This window comes from Temnothorax americanus, unplaced genomic scaffold (assembly GCF_048541705.1).
Source record: "Temnothorax americanus isolate GAGA-0224 unplaced genomic scaffold, ASM4854170v1 Scaffold23, whole genome shotgun sequence".
In the NCBI taxonomy this organism is placed as follows: Eukaryota; Metazoa; Arthropoda; class Insecta; order Hymenoptera; family Formicidae; genus Temnothorax; species Temnothorax americanus.
The window spans coordinates 551711-572699 of record NW_027509371.1 but is presented as its reverse complement, the minus strand read 5'-3'; the positions used below and the strand labels follow the sequence as shown (position 1 = coordinate 572699).

Genomic DNA, 20989 nt, shown 5'->3' with positions numbered 1-20989 from the left:
AATGGCTATGCCAAATAAAACTAATGTGATATAACGCCACCCTAATCTTTTCAGATAAAACTGTGAAAAAAGATCCTAGTATCTTATGGAATTATATGCAGACAGGTTTTTTAATTTGAGATTTCATTGCAGTAATGTTTAATGCTGATAACAAAGATAGGAGGAAAACGACTCAAATATAAAAAATTAAATAATAATTTTAAAAATATAAATTTAAATTTAAATAATAAATTTAAAAAAATTTATTAATGTATTTAAAATATAAATGTTTTTAAAGTTCTAAAATTTAGAAAATATCTGAAGTTACGTTACGTCCTACATTTATAACGCACTATATTTTCCAAAAGCTAGTTGCAATCACTCTATTATTATGCATATTTTTCTAATCTTCTCGCAAAGAGAGAATGAGGAAAATAAATATTTTTAGGACGCATATATATCTTTCACGGCGTGGAACAAAGTAAAACGATAGTTCGGAAAGCCGTAATTCACAATTCAAGCGTGCCGCGGCTATAGCTAATGAAATAGCACATAATAGCAGATAAGACTCCTCCGCGGAACAAGAAGATGACTGTGGCGTGCTTCCCTTCTTCTTACTTACGCGGGGCCGCCATAAATCTCGTGCCGGCGCGAGGAATTCGCTCGAAGATAACTAAAGATCGAGCGTGCAGCTGCAGCTCTCAGAGAATACAAGAGAGGATGAGAGGGCACAGGTAGAGAAGAGACGAAAGGGGAGCGAGTAGGTCGAGGAGAAAGCGAGCGGATACGTGGCTTAGGAGGGCAGAAAAGAGCAGAAGAGAGAGAAAAAACGACCAGAAAAGGAGGGGAAAGAGAGAGAGAAAGAGAGAGAAGTTGGTTAAAAGGGACTCTGTTCTCTCCGAGAGTCGTTAAGACAAAAGGTCGTTACGGGGTTGCTTCTACCCTCCCTTCTCTCCGCTCTCTTCCGTCCCGAGTGTACGTCACTCGCTAAACGAGTAATTAGTAATTGCGCGAGGGAGCGAGGTCGCCAGGAAAGTCACCCTTGTCGGAATGCTTTCCGCTTCTTCCGGGTATGTGTATGTGTGTGTATTTATATGTAGGTGGGCATGTCGGTGTGTGTACCCTCTTGCCATCGTGCACTGCAAACAAGCAATGATACGCTCCGGGACGCTTTCTACTCCGAAGAAGGCTCCGCGTCGGGGGGCGGTAGAGCGAGCTTTCCGGGGGACGCGGCCGGCTGGCTGCTGCTGACGAAGTCGATTCCGGGGACGCCACGCGCGCGAGCGCGGCGAATCAATATTTGAACTCGCCGCTATGTAAATAGCAGGATACCCGGCTACCACGAGCACGCTGGGAGACCTTTCCCTTCCCTTCCCCTCGGACGTTTTCCTCCCTCTTCCTCTCTCTTTCTCTCTATCTCTTTCCGAGGAGGTGGATTGAAATGTTCAGTTAAACTTTCCGCGAGAAGTCGTGCGGGCGGTCGTCCTCAATTGTGCAAGTAAAAGGATTTATTCGTTTTGGTCAACTCGATTGTGTCAGAATTTTCAAACAGAGAGATGAGTAGAAAAGTACGCGCTAGAATTTGGAGAACCGTTACATCGTTGCAAAGGATTGATATACGAGGAGCACCGGCGCGAGGAAGATACCGATGCCATATCGATACCGCGAGCTCTAGAAGTCCGTTGAAACCGTGCCAATCACCTTCGTGACTGCTAAAGTATATAATCGCTGACTTTCCACTTTTACGAACCAGTTCCGGTGATCCGCGGCGGTTTTTCTCCCGCGCGCGAAACTATCGAAAGGAAGGAGGCGGAGGACCTCTAAGTACCTCGTGGAAGGGCCAAGGAGTTCGCCGAAGCACTTCCGAAAACGATTCTTCGCGAGGACTTACTTCTTAAGACCCGTTCGCGTTTTGATTGCACAATCGATTCGAGCTCTAAGCGGCGCGAAGAAAAAGTCGTTGAATGGCGACTTGTTCCTCCTTTCCTCTTCTCCTCTTCTCCTCTTTTCTTTCTTTTCTTTCTTTTCTTTTTTTCCCCTTTTCCTTTTCTTTTCGAAACCGTCTCTCCGCTCGCTTTGGAGAATCGCCGCTCCAACGACGATCGACCGTCCGACCTCGCGGATCAATGCAGAATAGCCGCTTTTGCGACAAGGTCCTCGAGACAACGACGACGGGAAACTTTAAATATCGCGTTCCCTTCCTTAAATCTTCCGCTGGGAAAGATTGAATTCCATCCTCCTGCCCATTCTCTACTCACTCTTGACGATCGTGACTCGTCCGCCTCTTCCCTAAAAGTCAATCTTTGATTTATCTGCCGACTCTTGAACATGCGACGGAAGTACCTTTTCAAACGTTTTAAAAGATTTTTCGAGAGGGTATAATTTTTTGAAGGATTATTATTATATATTGTTTTTATTGTAGTCTTTTATTGTTATAGCTTAGTTTTACCTTTTAAAATACCCGTAATAATAGTAGTGAAATTCATTTTTGTACTTTTATATTTTATAAAAAAAAACGTAATATAAACTAGTTTTGTAAATAGTAAAAAGTATTGAATAGAGAATTGTTTTTGAATTAAATTTGTAAATTTTTGTATACAAATGTATTTTATCAATTCTTTAAAAGCATTATTTAAATCAATTTTAGGATTGCGTTGTCCAAGAGTCGCTCTCGTGGCAAGAAAAGCGGCGATGTAATTAAATGTTTAGTCCGAGCATTCATAGTGTGCTGCAATTTATGTTTTCTTCGTAATCTCTCCAGTATACCTACGTTACGCAATTCTTTTACGATGTTATTGCGCTCTTATCGACATATTTACTCGCTTACGGTGCATTTGCGCGTCGCTTAAAAAAAAAAACCAACGCCCACTGGCTATGCAGCGTTAATGAAGTCCCGTGCATTACCTTTGACGCCGTTTCGTCTCTCATCTCTCGAGTTTCCCGTTACACATTCCATCAAATGAAAACATCTGAGCTTGTCGCACGCGGACAAAAAACGAAAAATCGCCATCGTTCGCAATGCTAGACGAGAGAAGTAGAGTAACATCAATACCAGGCGCGTCTCTAATCAGCCGCGAAGTACAAGCTCGAAGTGCAATGAGACACTGGCAGAAACATTATGCGTCATTTCCGCATAAACGTAATATGCCCCGTAAAGTACATCGTGTATGTATTTTGCGATAAAATCCGGCGACGGTCCCGTTTACACAACGAGTCACGTATATACGCGGCGAAATTACGTTAAAATGAATTATCGTCGAAACGTAAAACCGTTTATCCCATCGAGAGAGCGCAATGTGCCGTAACTGAACAAACGTAAAATGCAGCTGGACCCTAATCCGACAGTTTCCGGGCCCGTTGTTTCAAAAGATATGTCGAAACATTTAGAGAGAGAATTTAATTCTTCAATAGAAAAAGCTCAGTAAATTTTTAACGCGCGAAATTAAATCAATGCCGAATAATTTCTTTTGTAGTCTATTTATATCCTGTGTCACATCGTCATTTTTTTTTAAATAAAAAAACCCACATCCTTATTTAAATTTTCTTGGAATCATATTAAGCGATTGAAATACTCATTTCATCATTAATACAAAATTACTTTGTAATTGTAGATCAGCATTTAATAATTCTTTCATACGTGAGTAGAAAAAATTGTTTAAAGCTGGGTGAATGTCAATGACCGCGGAATATGTGCACGATGCAAAACGTTTATATCTTACAATTTATACTAATGTTTTAATAAAATTCCCGTTGTACGCGCGGTAATGTAAGCCGTAATAAGTCAGATTACGTCGAAATGACAATATTAGAACGTATATACGTGTCGTGTGTGTATGCGTATGGCAGCGAGGGCGTCTCGTTTTTCCGGAGAGACGACGATCATTTCTGTCGCCTCATATTCCGCCGGTCTATTTAAAAAATGGACGATGCCGCGTGGACATAACATGGAGCGATGAATTACGTTACGGGAAAACGTATATGACAGCAGGGCTATGGCGCCAGGGGCAAAAACCGACTTTTTATTATACGCTGAAACACACGGAAAGACGGCCCCCGTCTTTCTCTCTCTCTTTCCCGCACGTATCCCATCGATCGATCGCGAGCGCGACGTTAATTTTTGACAAGTGTCACGTCGGATGCCATGCCACCGACCTCGTGTCGTCTCTACGTTGCGTCGGAGGCACTATCGATTTCGGAAGAGAGACTCGATTCGAAATTGCCAACTGCGCCGGCTTTTACACAGCAAAACGTCTAGTGCAATCAATTTTCAGTTCAGAACAGTGAAGTGTTTTCACGGGGGGATTCTGATATAAATCTGTATCGCTTTTTTTTCCATCGCACGATATCGCAATTGTCGCTACACGAGTATGATGCTCGTCCTCTCGACTCTACCAATTCTCCGATTCTCAAATCTTTATTTTCTATCCTGAAATAATTGAACTGCATATTGTCGAATACGATGTACCTCGGCAAATAATTTATATTTTCTACAATTTTCCAATTCTTTGTACTTCGCTTTATACGAGTTTATTAACTTTTTTTATCAAATATAAAATCTATTTATTACATTATCATCTCTATTTGTTACATAGAGAACCAACTCTAAATAAATAAAATGTTATCTATATTTCATGCTTTATAAATATAATATAAAACTTTATGAAACAATTGCATGTATTTTCTATTTTAATGAAACATGTTACACTTTGCGGTATAGAAACTATTCACTCATTTTTCAACTTTCACTCCTCTCTCTCTTTTTCTCTACTTTCTACTCTACATAAGAATTTCCCTTCTTTAAAAGAGAGGAAGCTTTGTTTGAAGACTCCATAGGTACAGTTAGAATAAGATAACTCCATTTAATGTTACAAAAGGTATAAGGTACTATAGAGCCAACAACGAAGCATGCATCGCGGCATTAGTTCTCATCGTTATTAGAGAACGGCGCAGGGTCGATAAAGACAACGGCGAACGGTATTTGCATTTACAATTGCCGTTCGCTACCGCGTTTATCCACATCCCTGTCTGTTCGTACCAGTCACAACCGACAAATCGATTAAAATTATCATTATATAAGAAACGTTAACGTATCTTTGTATTTATATCAACGTCTCGGGATCGCTAAACCATTAGATATTACTTCGGGACGTTGTTATTTTATCGAATTACGAACGGTACAATTATCTAAGCGCAAACGCGGTCGTTCGGAAAATGCTTCTTATCTGAAGAAAGGTAGAAGGCACTCAACGGCAATATGTCGAGTGTAAACGTCAGGGAAAGAGAAAGAGAAAGCGCTCGACAACTTCGTGCTATAAAAAAAGGATGTACAAGCCGATTGCAACGCGATATTGCTCGTAGCCTCGGAAATAACGGTAAGGGAATACTTTTCCGGCTCGTGCGCCGTTAATTAGCTACTCACCGATGTCGTCGTCGTCGTCTTCGTCGTCGTCGTCGTCGCTTCCCCCAAAAAGAAAAGGCAAAGAAAAAAAAGTACGGTAAATCGCGCGATACTGTATACGAGAAGTACGGTTACTCGCCAGAGATGCCTCCGCGAATTATTGAGGCACTAACGGAGAGACGAGCTCTCTCTTTCTCTTACGATATTCCGACGGATGGCGAATTAATAGAGTTTGAGACTAGGAAGTCTTGTTTACGAGCGATACAGTTCATCGGAGCATAAATATGAAGGAAGAAAGGAGCAAAGAGCGAGAGCGACAGAAAGAGAGAGAGAGAGAGAGAGAGAGAGGGGGGGAAGGGAGGAGGCTTGTTATAAAATGTATATAATGACGGATTTTTCAATGACCACTCAACGTGTTTAACAAAAAAAAAATAAATATATTTAACAAATATAATAATTAATTCGTAAAAATATTTAAAAAATACTCGTAAAAGTGTGTGTTATTTGTCACATTTACTTTAATTTTCATATCTTTACTCCCGATTGCTGCCCAACGGCAATTGATTATCATCTCAGAATTTATCATTAATTAAAATTCCAAATAAAGTACAATACAAGTTATACTTTTTCCCGTCTCTTTAAAAAATTTAATATTATTTTCTTCTGTGCTTTGTTAAATCTGCCACTATAGATATAACCAACAGCTACTCGATTATTATTTGAAGTGTATATGTATATGTATATATACATATATATATGTATAAAAAATACTGCAGAAGGGAGAGAGATACTGCCATGGCTAAGATATTTTACGGAGGAAGTCGCACGCGCGAGATGCTGGCGTGCATAAACTCGCGAACTGTGAGCAGTGTGCACTTTCGCGCGTTTTATCCTCTATGAAGTGCACGAGGAGTCGAGTGGATCTGCGAGAAACGTAAAGTCTCGCTTACGCGAACAATTTACCGAACGCAGTCTGTGGAAGGCCTGGGAGATGAATCATGAAAAGAGAACGGCGGAGACTGACTTCTACGGGAGATAGAATCTATTTCGAAAGTAACGAGAGATGCAACGCGGCTTGAATAATGCAATATCAATTTCGATCGTCCCATAAAGATCAGATATTTATTACAAAATGTCTGCGGTTGTTCATAAATCGCGATGCGTTGTTCATCGTGACTCATTAACTATAGTCGGTGAATAAAACGTTATCGCTCGCTATCTTTAATCATTTATATCATTCATAAAATTAAATGCTTCTCGCGTATAATAACGCAAAAAAGAATTAAAATCAAAGTCGAGATCGATGATAAAAAGTGAGTAATAGAGAAAGATCTTTGCGCGTTCAGAAACAACTCTTATCACAAAGAAAAAAGCTAACAAGAAAATTATCAACTATATACAAGTAAAATTAAAAGTCCATATGCGTACGATGCAAAAAGGAAGAATCATTAAACAGATTAAACAGAATAAGGAGTAGAATGAGTAATGGAAAGATTTGTGCATATCCGAGAGATGCTCGATTACACGTTTATGGGGAATGACACAAGGAAGAAAAGAAGGCACTACCCCCCTCCCTGCCGGCTGCGCGCGGCCGACAATTTCAATGCAAACTCCACAGAAGGGAAAGAATGGGAGGTAGTGGCAAAAGGATGAGACAGGGACTGCGCTCTTAATGCGGAAAGTTTAATGATATTAATGAAAGTGGCTATATAGCGGTAGGCGCTGCATTTTCAGGCGCGGCTCAACTTTAATAATGTCGGCTTCATTTACATTCCCGCGAATGTAGAGGTGGCAAGAGTCCGACCGGTACTAAGCCCGCATGCTAAAAATGGGGTCGATGCGCTCCGCGAAGGAATATCTCGGAAGCGACATTGCGGAACAAGAGAAGAGTCGCTATCCCTTAATTTCCAGGAGACCGCGCGTCACTTCCGCGTTAATTGTACTCTTCGGTCGAGTCGAGGATGGGAAATAACGAGCGGCACGTTCTCTCGCGCCGCGCTACTGCAATTTCGGTAAATCGCCGGCGCCGACTCTCGAAAATGTGTAACGGAAATGTGTGCGCAGGAACGGGTTGTGGTAGGGATGCTAAAAAGAATACACTTAAGGAGGGGATCCTATAGTGGCAGTATAATTACCGACATTTAGTTAAAACCTAACCACTTTTAATTGGCTTTACGAAATTGCAAAAATTTGGTCTAGAATTAAAATACGCACAAAAATCTAGAGGGCTAGATCGGTTTTAATTGCCAAAACAAAAGAAAATTAAAAATTTGGGCACATAGAGCTGTCACTAAAGACAATATTTGGTTATACAAAAATACTGCAGCTTATATATACAAAATGAGAATCTATATAATAGCCCTCTAGGGAAAACATTGAAGAACAATATCGTGCAATTACAACTACGATAGAAGTCTAGAAAAAAAAGTGTCAGTGTTTTAACTTTTATACATGCAAATATAAATGCGGAATGACAAGAAGAGCAGTATGGCGTGTAGCGAGAGATGGCGCAGCAATCGAAACAAGGACAGATGCCTCTCGTTAGACAAGGGCAGATATAGGCCGGTAATATAGAAAATAATAGAAAACGAATTAGAACGGAATTAAAAATGCTCGACATTATCGACGTCGAAGAAGTTCGGCCTTCGCTATAGGATCCCCTTAATCCTCGCGATACCTCTTCTCTGTTCCACCTTACCTCCTACCTCTGTTCTCGCAATTAAACGTTTCTGGACAGAAGGGCGAAGAGGGAAGGGGAGAGGACAATTAGATCTGTAAAGCGCGGGGATCTTTAACAAGCGCAAAATCATCAGCGTGCATCGTTTATTCGCATAAAGACCCCGCTTCGCATCCATTTCTCGCTCGCGAGATTATCGTTGTGCGTTATGCTCTTTCCCGCTTTGATTGTCCGCCTCTCGCGAAATGAGAATGCTGAGCGGTGATTAAATTTAATTAACTGTAACAGCTGGCCGGAACTTATCGACTTGCTGGCGGTATCTGGTGGCATTCGCGGCTAATGGTTGAAAGAGAGGCTTACCTGAAACAGAGAGAAAAGAAAGGGTGGTGATGATTATTATTATTTCATGCTTAAATGAGAAAATCATCAGTTACAATGAATACCGTGCGCTCTGAAAAGAACCTTCTTCTCTGTCCCTTCTATAGAAATATAGAAAAAATGGTACAGCAGTCGAGACTTTAAAGTTTAAATCCGTTTTTTAATTACCTTGCAGATACCTTCTTTGTCATTAAAAAATATACTAATATAAATTTTTTATTTGTACTCAAAATATTTGCGCAAAATGGCTTTATTTTTAAATACATACTAGTATATAAAAGATAAAATATATCACTCCGGGTTTAATTTCTATATATATATAATATCCATTTAATTTTAAATATCTAATAGTATTTTCATCTAGAAGTTAATTAGCAAGATAATTATTAGTAAAGAGAGAGGTCAGATATTTAAAAATGAACAATATAATGTTACAATAGAAGGGCCTATCGAGCACTCATTGTGAAGTGCAGGTTCGGATTTAAGATTTTCTCGATATAATAATCTGGAGCGCGTAATACTTCTATGTTGTATAACATCCTTACGTACGTATTATAGAAACAGAGGCACATACACGTCTTGAAAGGCACGTACGTAGACTACTATATTACTTCTTGAGAGCTCGAGAAGAAAGAAAGCGTCTTAAGGGGAAATAAGTAGTATTTGCCGAGTCGAACGGGACGATTCTCCTTCATATTATAACGCTTCGGCTGTTCTCTCTCTCTCTCTCTTCTCGAATTCTCGAGAAATTCTCGTTCGAGAAGAGCGTCTCGAAGATCGGCATCCTCGCGCATATATACACACATACATACACATTATACATACACGCACACACACGTGCACAAAAACAACGATCGAGATCGATTAATACGTAAATATCGCACGCAGACCGGGAAATTCGTTGTAATCTCTTGCAGGCAGAGACCTTAATCTCTTCCCAAGAATGATGGAAGATGTGAAGAAACTGCCGTGGATTTGCCCGCCAATATGGATTCCGCCCTCGCGCGATCGGAGCCCTTAAGTACTTCGGCAACTCGTTTCGGCCACCCTTTGAATGACAATAACCCCCGCCGATATAAGGGAGAAAACGAACAACGGGAATGAGAAAGTCTCCGCGCAAGAGGTGATTGTCGTCAAACAACGGTCGCTCATAGTAACATCGGTTACAGATCACTCTTCTGAAAATTGATGGTTTTATGGAAATTTTATTAACTTTTCTTTGAAAGATCGATACTCGTAGGCCATGAAAAATTTCATTTTATTTATTTATTTTTTTGCATTATGGACACATTGTCTTTTTATTAATTTCGTTCACCAATCTTATTATTTATTTACCAATTAGCTCTTATTAATGTGGTTTCGATTTTCTCCATTTAACATTTTTTTCGTTATTTTTAAATAAGAAGGAACAAAATAAAATCACATTTATATAGCGCATAATGCGCGACTCACTTAAACCATAATCCACGGCTGTGTTATTTTCGAAATAACGATGATCACGGTAAGTAAAGTAACGGGTTTTACCAGTCTCAATTACACCTTGATAGATACGTGCTTCTGATAAATAGAATACAATTCTCATTAATTCAGCGCCTTGAAAGCGCGGTGCTGTGTGATCAATGTCACTCTGCGGCTTCGAGATAAAACATTTAACGTCCGACATTTGATCTAGGACACTTCCCTCCTTCTTTTTCTCCTCCTTCTTGCGAACCACAAAATGACATTGGCGATTCTAATCCAAGATATTGAGGCGTTTCTCGGTCTAGTATTTTCAGTCACGACGTTGCTCCTAAAACGAAAAAGTAGCGAATCGCTCCTTTTTCAAATTAATTGACAACCAGAGAGAGATTTAAGAAAGAATATTCCATCGAACAAAAATGACACTCCACTGACAATGAGTATAAAAACAACATAAGACGGAGACGTCTATATCGATGTCAGTAGTGCGCGCGGATACGAAAGTCATAACTTGTGAGACTCATGAATAAACGCGGGACATAACGAGTCTTTTCCCGTGGGAATTTTATACGAGACGAGAATATATCGTGAGAGATCGCGATGACGAAAGAGCGAAAAAGAGAGAGAGAGAGAGAGAGAGAGAGAGAGAGAGAGAGAGAGAGAGAGAGAGAGAGAGAGAGAGAGAGAGACGTGGACGATGTATGCACTTCGTATCTGGCCTCTAAAATAACCGCTAGGGACGGTCCATGCGGGGAATAACAAGAGTGAGAGTGGGAGAGGACTCTTCTACGTGATCCTCGAAGAGTAGCATTATCCCGCCGGCCGGCGCCGCGATAGCATCTGAAACGGCGCGAGCGAGAGGACGAGGTCGACGAGTGCAGCAACGTTGTTGCACGCGCGCATTGCATACGTAGGTAGGTAGGTGCACGCTTCCACTTCCGGCGAGAAAAAAGGATGATCTCTCTCTCACTCTCGCACTCTCTCACTCTTTCCGCCTCCCTCGTTGTTGACGGGGGTCTCGTGGGTCAATCGGAGCACAATTTCCGCCTGTTTTCATCCTCTCCTCGCGGCCAAATTACCCTGATCTCGCGATCGGCCGATGACCCGCGAACGCGCTAGACTGATCCACCCTATAGAAATTTCGAAATATGTTGCGATCAGATTTTCCGAGGGCACGTCGTATTTCTAGAGGCGTTCTTGAAGGCTTTTGACGAGTTTCTTAATTCTTTTCGAATTTATCACCACTTCAAATTAGACATATCTCATATTTTTTCTAATTTCATTTTTCTGGACTTTTCGAATGACATAAAATGTGGCGCGTCTAATAGACAATGATATCTTTAAATGGAATTATCTTGATAATTCGAGATTAATCGCTCATATGTTCAATTAGATACTAAATATTTTTTAAGTAAGAAATCTGTCGTTTAAATTTTTTTTTTTATAATTCTAAATAATAATTCTAGATTAAATATTAGATTAATAGCGAATTTTCTTTTTGTTTCCAGTTGTAACTAATCATAAGAAATATATTTACAGATATACTAATCATATTTTTGTAAAAAATTTATATGAAAATTTTGGGAATTTATCGAAATCCATCTATATCTTATCGTTTCGTTACTTCTTCGATCTCAAAAGCAATTCACTTCAAGTTCCACATAGCCACCTATGTATATTCTATTCCATTCTATTCTAATGCATTCTCTCTCGGGTTGAAACTTCCGCCCTCACCGGAATACTCGCGTAAACGAGTACAATTCGGCGCGAGTAGAGAGTATACGAAAGGGAGGAGGAGACGTTGCGCCGTGACGCAACTCGGCCGCGATGAATGATTTATCGCCCGCTCGCGGATTATCCGCCGCGCATAAATTACACACTCCTCTCGAAACGAAGCGTGTAGTGCGTGCCACGGCGCGACGGCGGAAATGCGAAACGCGGTAACGGTATCGTCGGAAACCGTGGCGCGAATCGTGGCCGCGACCTCGCGGAGGAAGTGTCGGGGACACACGATAGGTATACACCAACGTGAGGCACAGACGTGAGCACACAGACGCATCTGTCGCTTTGCCGTCACTGTAAATGCTCGTAAGCAGATTATACTCGGCTGACTGCGTGTCGCTGCCTAATTGTTCGCGTAGACTTAAATTCCAAACCGATACGCGCCCCCTCGCGTCGCAGAGAGCGAACGTCAGTTGGTCCGTTACCCGAGATTTCGGTAATGAACATTTAGTTAACGAGTGTATACTTCCTAACTGAAGATAGCATGAAGTTTGTTCGAGTTCTGTTTGAGATTATAGAATCTCCGCTCTTGTTTGCCTGCTGCGCACACAAGCGAAGCTTGAAGTCGAGCGATACACCCCGTATTTTCTTGTTGAGACGATTTTGATGGAGATGTATTTGCAATATTATACAAAATGTTTTGCGACTTGATTGTCTAAAATATCTCATCCTCGCTGTTAGAGGCAACAGAAAGATATCTTGGGAACAAGAGTGTACTCTCTGATTCGGCAAGAGATATATTTTGACGATAATACTTGCTCTCTGGCGATCGCGTAGACTCATAGAGTCGGTTTTTTCATCACGTCGTCGGCGAATAGCGTTTATCGACTTTTAACACGCCGACTTTTCCACCGAGGTAAGTTACAACGCGGTCCGATATTGCCCGGCGGGTCTGGGTGACGTTAGCGGCGGGCGGTGTAAGCAAAGCAAGAACAGTTACGGCGATAAATGTCGAAGCACGCCGCCGGGTGTGTTTTATTTCCGCACTCCCGCAATATGGAAATTCTCAATTTTCGCCCGACACTGCGTAATTTCAGTCTTACGCTTTTCCTCGGTGTAGTACAATCGCGCCGCGATTCCGCCAATTCGATATTCCGAGAAAGAGAGCGCGCGCCGATTACGAAAATACGTATTATATATTCCGCTCTTGATGCAGATAAATCAATATCAGAATTTTTCTCTTCGTTTCCTTCCCATTGAAATACAGATTTAAAGATTAAGGTCGCTGCCGCGCTCAGTCAATAATACTTTCTCTTATCTTATTGTTACATAATAATTTTAAGTCCGTTACAGCAATAAAGTTTTGACCGCTTCTTAAATCGATACTTTCAAGCTCATCTAGCCAGACTTTTTCAAACGCGAAAACTTATTCACAACTTCACGACTCTCCCATCTCGGAAATGAGGTGACACTCTGCATTCGAAGGATTGAGTTGTCGGAAATTCCGTCGTCGGGAACGCGCGTACAACGATCCCAAAAGTTTCAGGAAAATCTTTACAAGCAGCGCAGCGGTCGGGCCGCGTATAAGAGCAAAACGATCGGGCAAAAACCAAAACACGAGCGTAACTCTCTGTGCTAAAAGTTTCGCAGTGCATTTCCGGATAGCCGGTACGGCAGAGTTTCGCAGTTTGCTTTCAGAGGCAATCGGCGAGATTCCAATTGAGTGTCGAGGCCAGACTTTTGGGGTAAATAAGAGTTTATCGAGAACTCTGCAATTTATCCGTTGACACCTCTCGCAAATCACATCGGAATTACGACCGTTTGTCATTCCGTGCATTATGCAAGAGATGAGTGTAAATTACATTGCTCTGAATTTGATCGAGAATTATTGACTAAACTGACCCATGCCCTTATCAGAATTTAAATAATAATAACATCGAGATTAGTTTTTTCGAATCGAATTCGAACCAAATCAAGCCACCATTGTCGTCAAGAATTTCGTATCTTCGCGTAATAGCTCGCTTCTTGTCGCACGAGAGATTCCAGCACGAGATGGAACAAATTGCTTAAATGTACCCTTGTAAGTACGATATAATCGGATTCGAACATTCGGCGAAAAACTGTCGTTTCGCCTGGCGGCCGAAGTAAAGAAGTTAACTTGAAAGGGGTTTAGCGAGTCTAAAGACCGGGTTAAATAACAGGAGACTTCACCCTTTCCCATGCAGGCGAGGAAGTGTCTCGGACAAAACACGTCGCGCATCCACGGCGCGATTGAGGATCGCGGCGACGCGCAGACGGCGCGCGGCGGAGAAAACTGCATCTCGCCCGCGCGCGCTTCATCTCGGCCGATTCCGGTCAGAAATGCCAGGGACTGGACACGGCTATTATTACCAATTGCGCGTAACAGCTAATTACCCGTAATTATACCGGGGATATCAAGCTTTGGAGGATAACGGCCCGGTTCCCGTCGTCCACAGGAGATTGCGGTGCGCCCGCCGCCGCGCCGCCGCCGGTCTCGATATTTACTGGCGACCACGTCGTCATTGCTCGTCATCGCATTCCCCGCTTTTGACGAAGGGGGAATTTCTTTGACGATCGCGAGAGATGCGCGATCGCAATTAGGACGGCACGTGAGAGCGACCCGAACGTGGAAAGCGGCGCTTTTTGTCTTTCGAAACGGACGGCAATTCCGTGTAATGGACACCGAAGATTGCGCTTGATGAGCTAGTCGTTTTGATGATTTTGCACCAAGATACGATATGGGGGATAATCAATCAGTCCCGGGGTATTTTTCGGTCTTACATAGAAACGGTGGGTTTTATAAATAAAATAAAGATACTTTTTAGAGCAAAGGACAAGAGTATAAGGGAGCGTTTTAAGGTAAAAGTACGAAGATCGAGGCACATTATGCATTACACATGAACAATCTCTTGCTTTTAGTACGAAGCATTTTGCTTCGTACTTCGAAGTACTCGTTTATTCATCACCGCCAAAGAAGGTACGCATCAATGCATAATTCACACATATATATAGAGAAAAAATATGAAATGAAATAAAATTTTCTATAAAATAAAACAAATATTACGTCTTCTCAACGCACTTTCCGTAACTTCTTACTCGAAGTAAATGTTTGCGTGTTTTAAGCGAATGTGTTGTAATGTCCTTGCTCATATTTCTCAAAGCATTCATGCACTTTGATGAATAGACGCGAAGGAATTCGCTTCGCTTTATTCACGTAATACAATACTCGCTACATTCGCCTGGTAGCTTCAGCGTCATTAGGACACGTGCTGGCCTTCCCGGGGAAGTATAATACCTCGCGGCGTCATATGCTGACGCGACATAAATCTCCCGCGTGGGTCATTCGGCTGATGTCTTAATCCCCGGAAGCGAAGCGGGCGTTCCGTAATTATACGAGGAGAAAATGGTGGCCCTTTTTTCCCTCTCTCCCCCTAATGGAATTACTACAGAAGCGAAACTTCTCGGACTTACGTGACGTTATCGACGAATGAAACGCGCGCGCGGTCTCGGCGAACTAAGGCCATTAATTAGGAGCTCGGGATGTATCGACAGACCTGCCAAAACTCGCGCGCGAGGTGCGAAGTAATTTTTCACACCAGAAAACTACTCTTCACATTTTATTCGCACGAACGACCAGCTGCAATTTTCACAAATCAGAAGCGTACTCTCGCGTAACACGGCATGGGAATCGCATTCTGCCTCCCAATTCTCACACTTAATAATAATCGCTGACATTCTTGGTTAAAGATTTTGACGATTAAATCCTACATCAAAATTTCTTGATAACTTCAAGTATATCTTAGAAATTCTTTAAAAAATTTAAATTTTATACTCGCATAATTTAATTCGCTAAAACTTCATAAATTTTATAAACCACTTCATAATTATTGTATATAATTAATATATGTTATATATAAGATACTATATGTGTATAAATATCAAATGTATATTTAAAAAATTGTAAATTAATAATTTAAAATTCTACATATTAAAAATTGTATGATTCTTTAAATACCAATTTGTAATTAATTCCTCTTTTGATGTAAAAGCCTGCTAAATCTATCTATTAATCTATCTTTTAATATTCTTTATTAGATATTAATTAATTCTCTCAGTTGAATTTCGCCGAAAAAAAATCAAATCGATAAGAGACAAGCCTTGCAATATTTTTATATGTACAATTAGCTATTAATAATACAAACGTGATATCAACGGGAGAATGGAGAGAATAAAAAACGATACATTTCAACGTGGAATTCTGATATCCTCGGGGGGAGCTTAGCACGACGTCCGCTTGTACAAAGGATTAAAGGTATTAACCTCGCGTAGGAGGCGATTAGGGCCACCGAGAAGTGTAGGTATATCGCCCGCGGGCGATACGGCGGAGGACAAACGGACGTTTTAACGCGACGCGGAAATATTCAGCGAGGAGTGTAGTAGTAAAAGCCGAGAAGCGCGAGCGCACGCGCACGAGAAAGAGAGAGAAAGAGAGAGAGAGAACATGACTCATGAGAAGCCGTCGCGTAATACGAGGGCAAATGTCGTCGCTTCGGTGATATTCAGCCAAAGTTTCGCTGCTTTTGATATTGCGACCGAGGAAATTTGCTTACTTGCAAACTGCCGCGGCGGCGATAGACGATAGACCTCGTTTCGTCAAACACGTACCGTGATACAGCAACCGTATACAGACGGCGGTCTATCCGGCCCGATGAATACATCCTCGTAAAAGGCATCGCGAGATACCTACTCGACGACGAGTTAGTTGACGTTGCACTATATAGCATATGTATCGCTGCGTCGGTCGGCGATAATAATTGACATCGGGATAGCGTGTATGATGCCTGACCTCCAAGTCAGTTGCTTATATATCATTAAAAGATAAATAATAAATGGAAAAGATAGGAGAATCACGAAATGCCGATTATTCATTTTTCTTCTTTATTATTAAATTCAATAACTTCCAATTAAACCGCTTTCTCGACAGGTGAATGCTTATTTACAATCTCCATAAATTTATTTATATATTTCTTTGTAAATCTCTATCGAGGATTTAAATTTAATTTTATTCAATAAAAATATACTTTTCTGATGGTTCGACAATGACTGACCAATTTTCAATTTGTTACGGGTCTTGATTTTGATGAGCGCTTCCGCGATCAGAATAATTCTTCTTTTTTTTCGTTAATTTCTACTGATAAACGATTTTTCGGATCGAATTATGTCGATGCCAAATAAATAACTCACGAAGTTACAAGTGCGATGTCTTGTGTCTCGGAGGTTAACAAGAGAGTTAAATAAGGCATAATTACCGTGAGAAGAATCTAAACTGCACCAGATTCACGATACAACCAGGTGCCGGAAGGCGCAGCGGGGGTCACGGGCTCCCGCGGGTCAAACACACACTCGGAAGCGATAAATCGCATTTCGCTTGAAACGTCTGCAAGGCTTGGATATATTTTCGAGAAATACGCCTACGGAGTGTGCTGTGTGCCCGTACAGCATTGTAAAGAAATTACCGCGGTCTCGCGAGGAGTCAAGCGAGCGTCTTTACGACACGCGTTGAAATTCGTCGATGTGAACGGCTGATAAGAAGCTGTCCGTCCGTTTCCACGGGAGGGAAATCGAGAAGCACATCGAGAGATGCGTCAGAAGAAATTTAATCTAACAATATTGTCCGAAAAAAGTTATATAATATAATAAATATATAATAACGATGGGGTAATAATAATAATAATTATCACAAATTTGCTCGATCGTGACGTCTTGCGATTAGTACACCCCCTCTTTTAACCATCCTTGATGTCACTAAAAATCATAATTGTCTGCCTAACCATGTCCTTCTATATGATTCTCTAGTCATGTAAATGAAATGTCGATCGCTGCGCAATTATACGACACGCGAAATCGCGAATTTCGTAAAAGTATTCCGGGTTTTGCGGACCGATTGCAGCGAGCCGGCGATACTCTTCTCACCTCCCGCATCTTTGGGAGATAGTTTCTCGCCTTCTTTCCTAGAGGCAAGAAGAAGCCTTCTTCTCGCGAGTCACTCGCTCGCTTGGGACTCACATGCTCTTTCGCCGCATGCACGCGATTGCCCAATGCTTATAATGCGACTCCGGTGAACGGGGCAATTTGCGGCAAATCATTTCCCTCGAATCTCTCTTTCTCTCTTTCTCTCTCACTCTCTCTTCCTTCTCCTCTATCCGCCGCCGCTCTCTCTCTCTCTCTCTCTCTCTCTGTCTCTCTTTCCCTCGTTCTCACTCTCGCAACTCTGATGCACATGCACTTCGTGCGGTATGCATCTTCTTTCCCTGTCCATTTATCTTACTCTGTGCCAATTTCATACATTCAGGATTTATACAGTTCGTTACTTTCACTTATGTTAGTCACTCGTTTCCGTTGTTGCTTCTTTTCCTCGCTAGTTTTATGTAAATTGTAAAGTAGTCCTGGATTTCGTCTACAAAATATTTCTGCGCTCGCACATTTTTAATTTTCTTTTCAGAGTAGATCGGTGATTGAAGAACGATCATGGCAAAGTAGGATAACGGTTTGGCACACGACGATGACAAGCAGCGTTCATTAGATGATTAGGCGTGCAGAAATTAGATTGAGCTACTTCGTGAAGAGTCGTACCGCAACTTCCGCTACCGCTACTGTTATAATTCTACAAGGTGACCTGAAAATATGCGGAAATTACATTGACGAAACTTACTAATGTGCAATATTTTACGACAATTGAATCATGATTGAGAAATAGCCATCAAATTTTAGAGATGACAGATAGTATAGAGATTATATAACTTTATTGTAAAAAAAATTTCATGTCTTATACCAGATTTTTCATTTATGTTTGGCACTTGTATCATGTCTCAATTAATAACAAGTTCATGATTTAACTTATCCAGCAATTTCGTAACCCGACACGATCATTAACTCTTGGACTTAATTCTCAGTCGCCCGACTTCCTTACCGCAGCTGCAATGTTCCACATTTGACTTCTACGCCTTCACGGGAGAATCTCATTCCGGATCATTTAATATCACCCTGTTTTTTTCCCTTTCGTCCTTCTCCCGTTCTTACACAATCGCGCTTGCGGTCTGACACATCTCTTACGTAACAGTCTCGTTCGTACATCCCGACATTGCTCGACAGAAGAGTGAATCGCGTGATATATACACATACGTACGAACATTATTGCATCTTTCTGTCAGCAAATATGCATACTTTGTACACACATAAACGCACGACTGTGTGTGCGTGTAATACGTGAGAGCGCCAACCTGCTCTCTCGTTCAATGACCGTACATAGCAACCTTTTGATTCACTCGGTGGCACGTGACCGACGACGGCTCGTTGCCAACGAAATATCTCTTTCACTCCGTCATCAACTGCTTCTTCTTCCTAGGCTTCATCGGCGTTTATTAGATGTGCTCATTATGGGACGTGTTATATCGCGTTACGCTGTGGATACATACACGATCGAGCGCATCCGTGTGCAGTAATTATGAGTAATAGCCCGTAATACGCGGGTCCCATAGATTGCTCACAGATTGCAGCGTCTGCACAGGGTGGCCCAAAACTATCACGTATCTTACTTAATCACGGAGAATAATGAGTAGATTGCAAAAGATGGCAATTATTTTAATGACGATAAGATGTCGGGGATAAATTACTCAATAATTTGCGAGAATTAAAGAATGTTTTCGAGCTGTTCAAGTATCGAGAGAGTAAATAAACAATTAAGATTGAGATAATAAAGTCTTGTATTTCAGCCGAATGTTTAACCAGACTTCATCTCAATTTAAGACTTAAAGCAAATGATTTTTTCCACGAATTAATTTCGTCAAGAGAGAATTTTAAATCCGTTAGTCAATTTTTGACCATAAAAAAAGAACATTCGGAAGTTCCAAGACACCCTGTATAGATCTGTATAGATCTGTGGGTTTATACGAATCCTTCCCTCTATCGCGGAGCTTTCTCATCCTCGGAGGCGATATACGCGGGGGCCATTACCGAGCCGTGGATGCATCGATCATACCCCTCGGTATCGATCGTTGAACCTGTCCGAGGAAAAGCTCGTGGCCGCAAGAGAGGCACGTGCGCTGATTTACGTCGTGGGACCCCGGGCACGTGCTACGCCGGTAGACATAGTAATCTCTGTCCCCCTTCGTCCCCCGCCACGCTCTTTCCTCCTTTATCCCGGGCCTCTCTTTCCTCTAGCTATTTCTTTTCGTTTTCGTCGCACCTTTCTCTTTCCCCCGCAGCGCAGATAAAAGATGCATAAAGAAGCTTTTTTTCCACCGGTATTTGTCGTCGATTTTATGATACAACGGCTCGATATGCGCATGAAAAAGAACTAAATAGAAGCTATAATGTCTACAGACAATATTTATTATTGATATTTTCGATTGTTAATATTCTACTTTGAAACTTCATAGAACTTGACGTTATTATTCGTGAAATATGTACAATTGCAAGAAAAGAAAAAATTATCTTTCACGATTTATTAGATGTATGGTGAGCATCTCATTTAGGAATGTATGATATTCGTTTAAAGTTTAATGGCAGACGTTTTACCCGCGAGTTAAGCACGTTTAAATTATTACAAGACACTCAATGAAAATACTTAAGGCGACCTCCGGTCGGATGCCTTCCTTCCGGTCACCTCGTAGATTTATAACAGTAACAACATCGAAGGAAGTTACGGTATGACTTCGCGAAGTAGCGCAATCTAATTTCAGCACCTAACTTTCTAATGAACGTCACTCGTCATTGTCGTCGTGCGCCGAACCGTTATTCTGCTTCTACTTCTACTTTGTAATCATGCAAACGTCACTCCGTTCCCCTGCGCTCGACCGATTGCCGTACAAAGTCAGCGAATTGCATGGCGTGCAAACACACACACACACACACACACACACACACACACACACACACACACACATCGCTATCGCATCACCAACCAGACCCGATAATTCTACCGAGCGACCAATCCTTATCCCCGTGATATGACAAATCGCCGTAAATCAGCATCATTTCGGCGCCATTAATCACCATTTGATTATTAACCATCGCGGACGTGGCAATAAAACACCGTTCATCCATGTTGCTTATTCCCACGTTTCCACGGTAAATTTGTTATATCTTGAACAAACACAATTTCATTCGCGATGGTTTCACCGACAATTTTGTACCTCGGCGATATGTACCTCGGCGATATTCCGTGATCTATGTACAAATGAAAATGGATGTGTACCAGGGGGAGAAATTATCATATAGCTTTTCTCGGATAATTTCTCGGGATAATTTCTTGCTATCTTGCAAAAATTACATTAATTAACAAACGCGGTTGACAG

At 41.5% G+C, this 20989-nt stretch overlaps 1 protein-coding gene across 9 annotated transcripts in view; it reads right to left on the bottom strand.

The window, feature by feature from the left end:
• LOC143898290 (CCR4-NOT transcription complex subunit 6-like) overlaps positions 1 to 20989 on the bottom strand; it is a 379988-nt gene that overhangs the window by 128610 nt on the left and 230389 nt on the right. For 2 of the 9 annotated variants that reach the window (XM_077407661.1, XM_077407662.1), the window contains exon 4: positions 7453 to 8414. The exons of 5 other annotated variants lie outside the window; for them this stretch is intronic. In XM_077407661.1, coding sequence (XP_077263787.1) covers positions 8326 to 8414 — 89 coding nt within the window. In that variant the 3' untranslated portion in view covers positions 7453 to 8325. Of the gene's footprint in view, positions 1 to 7452; positions 8415 to 18274; positions 18310 to 20989 lie in introns of those variants that run through there. 2 more of the 9 variants (XM_077407660.1, XM_077407667.1) reach the window with 2 other exon arrangements.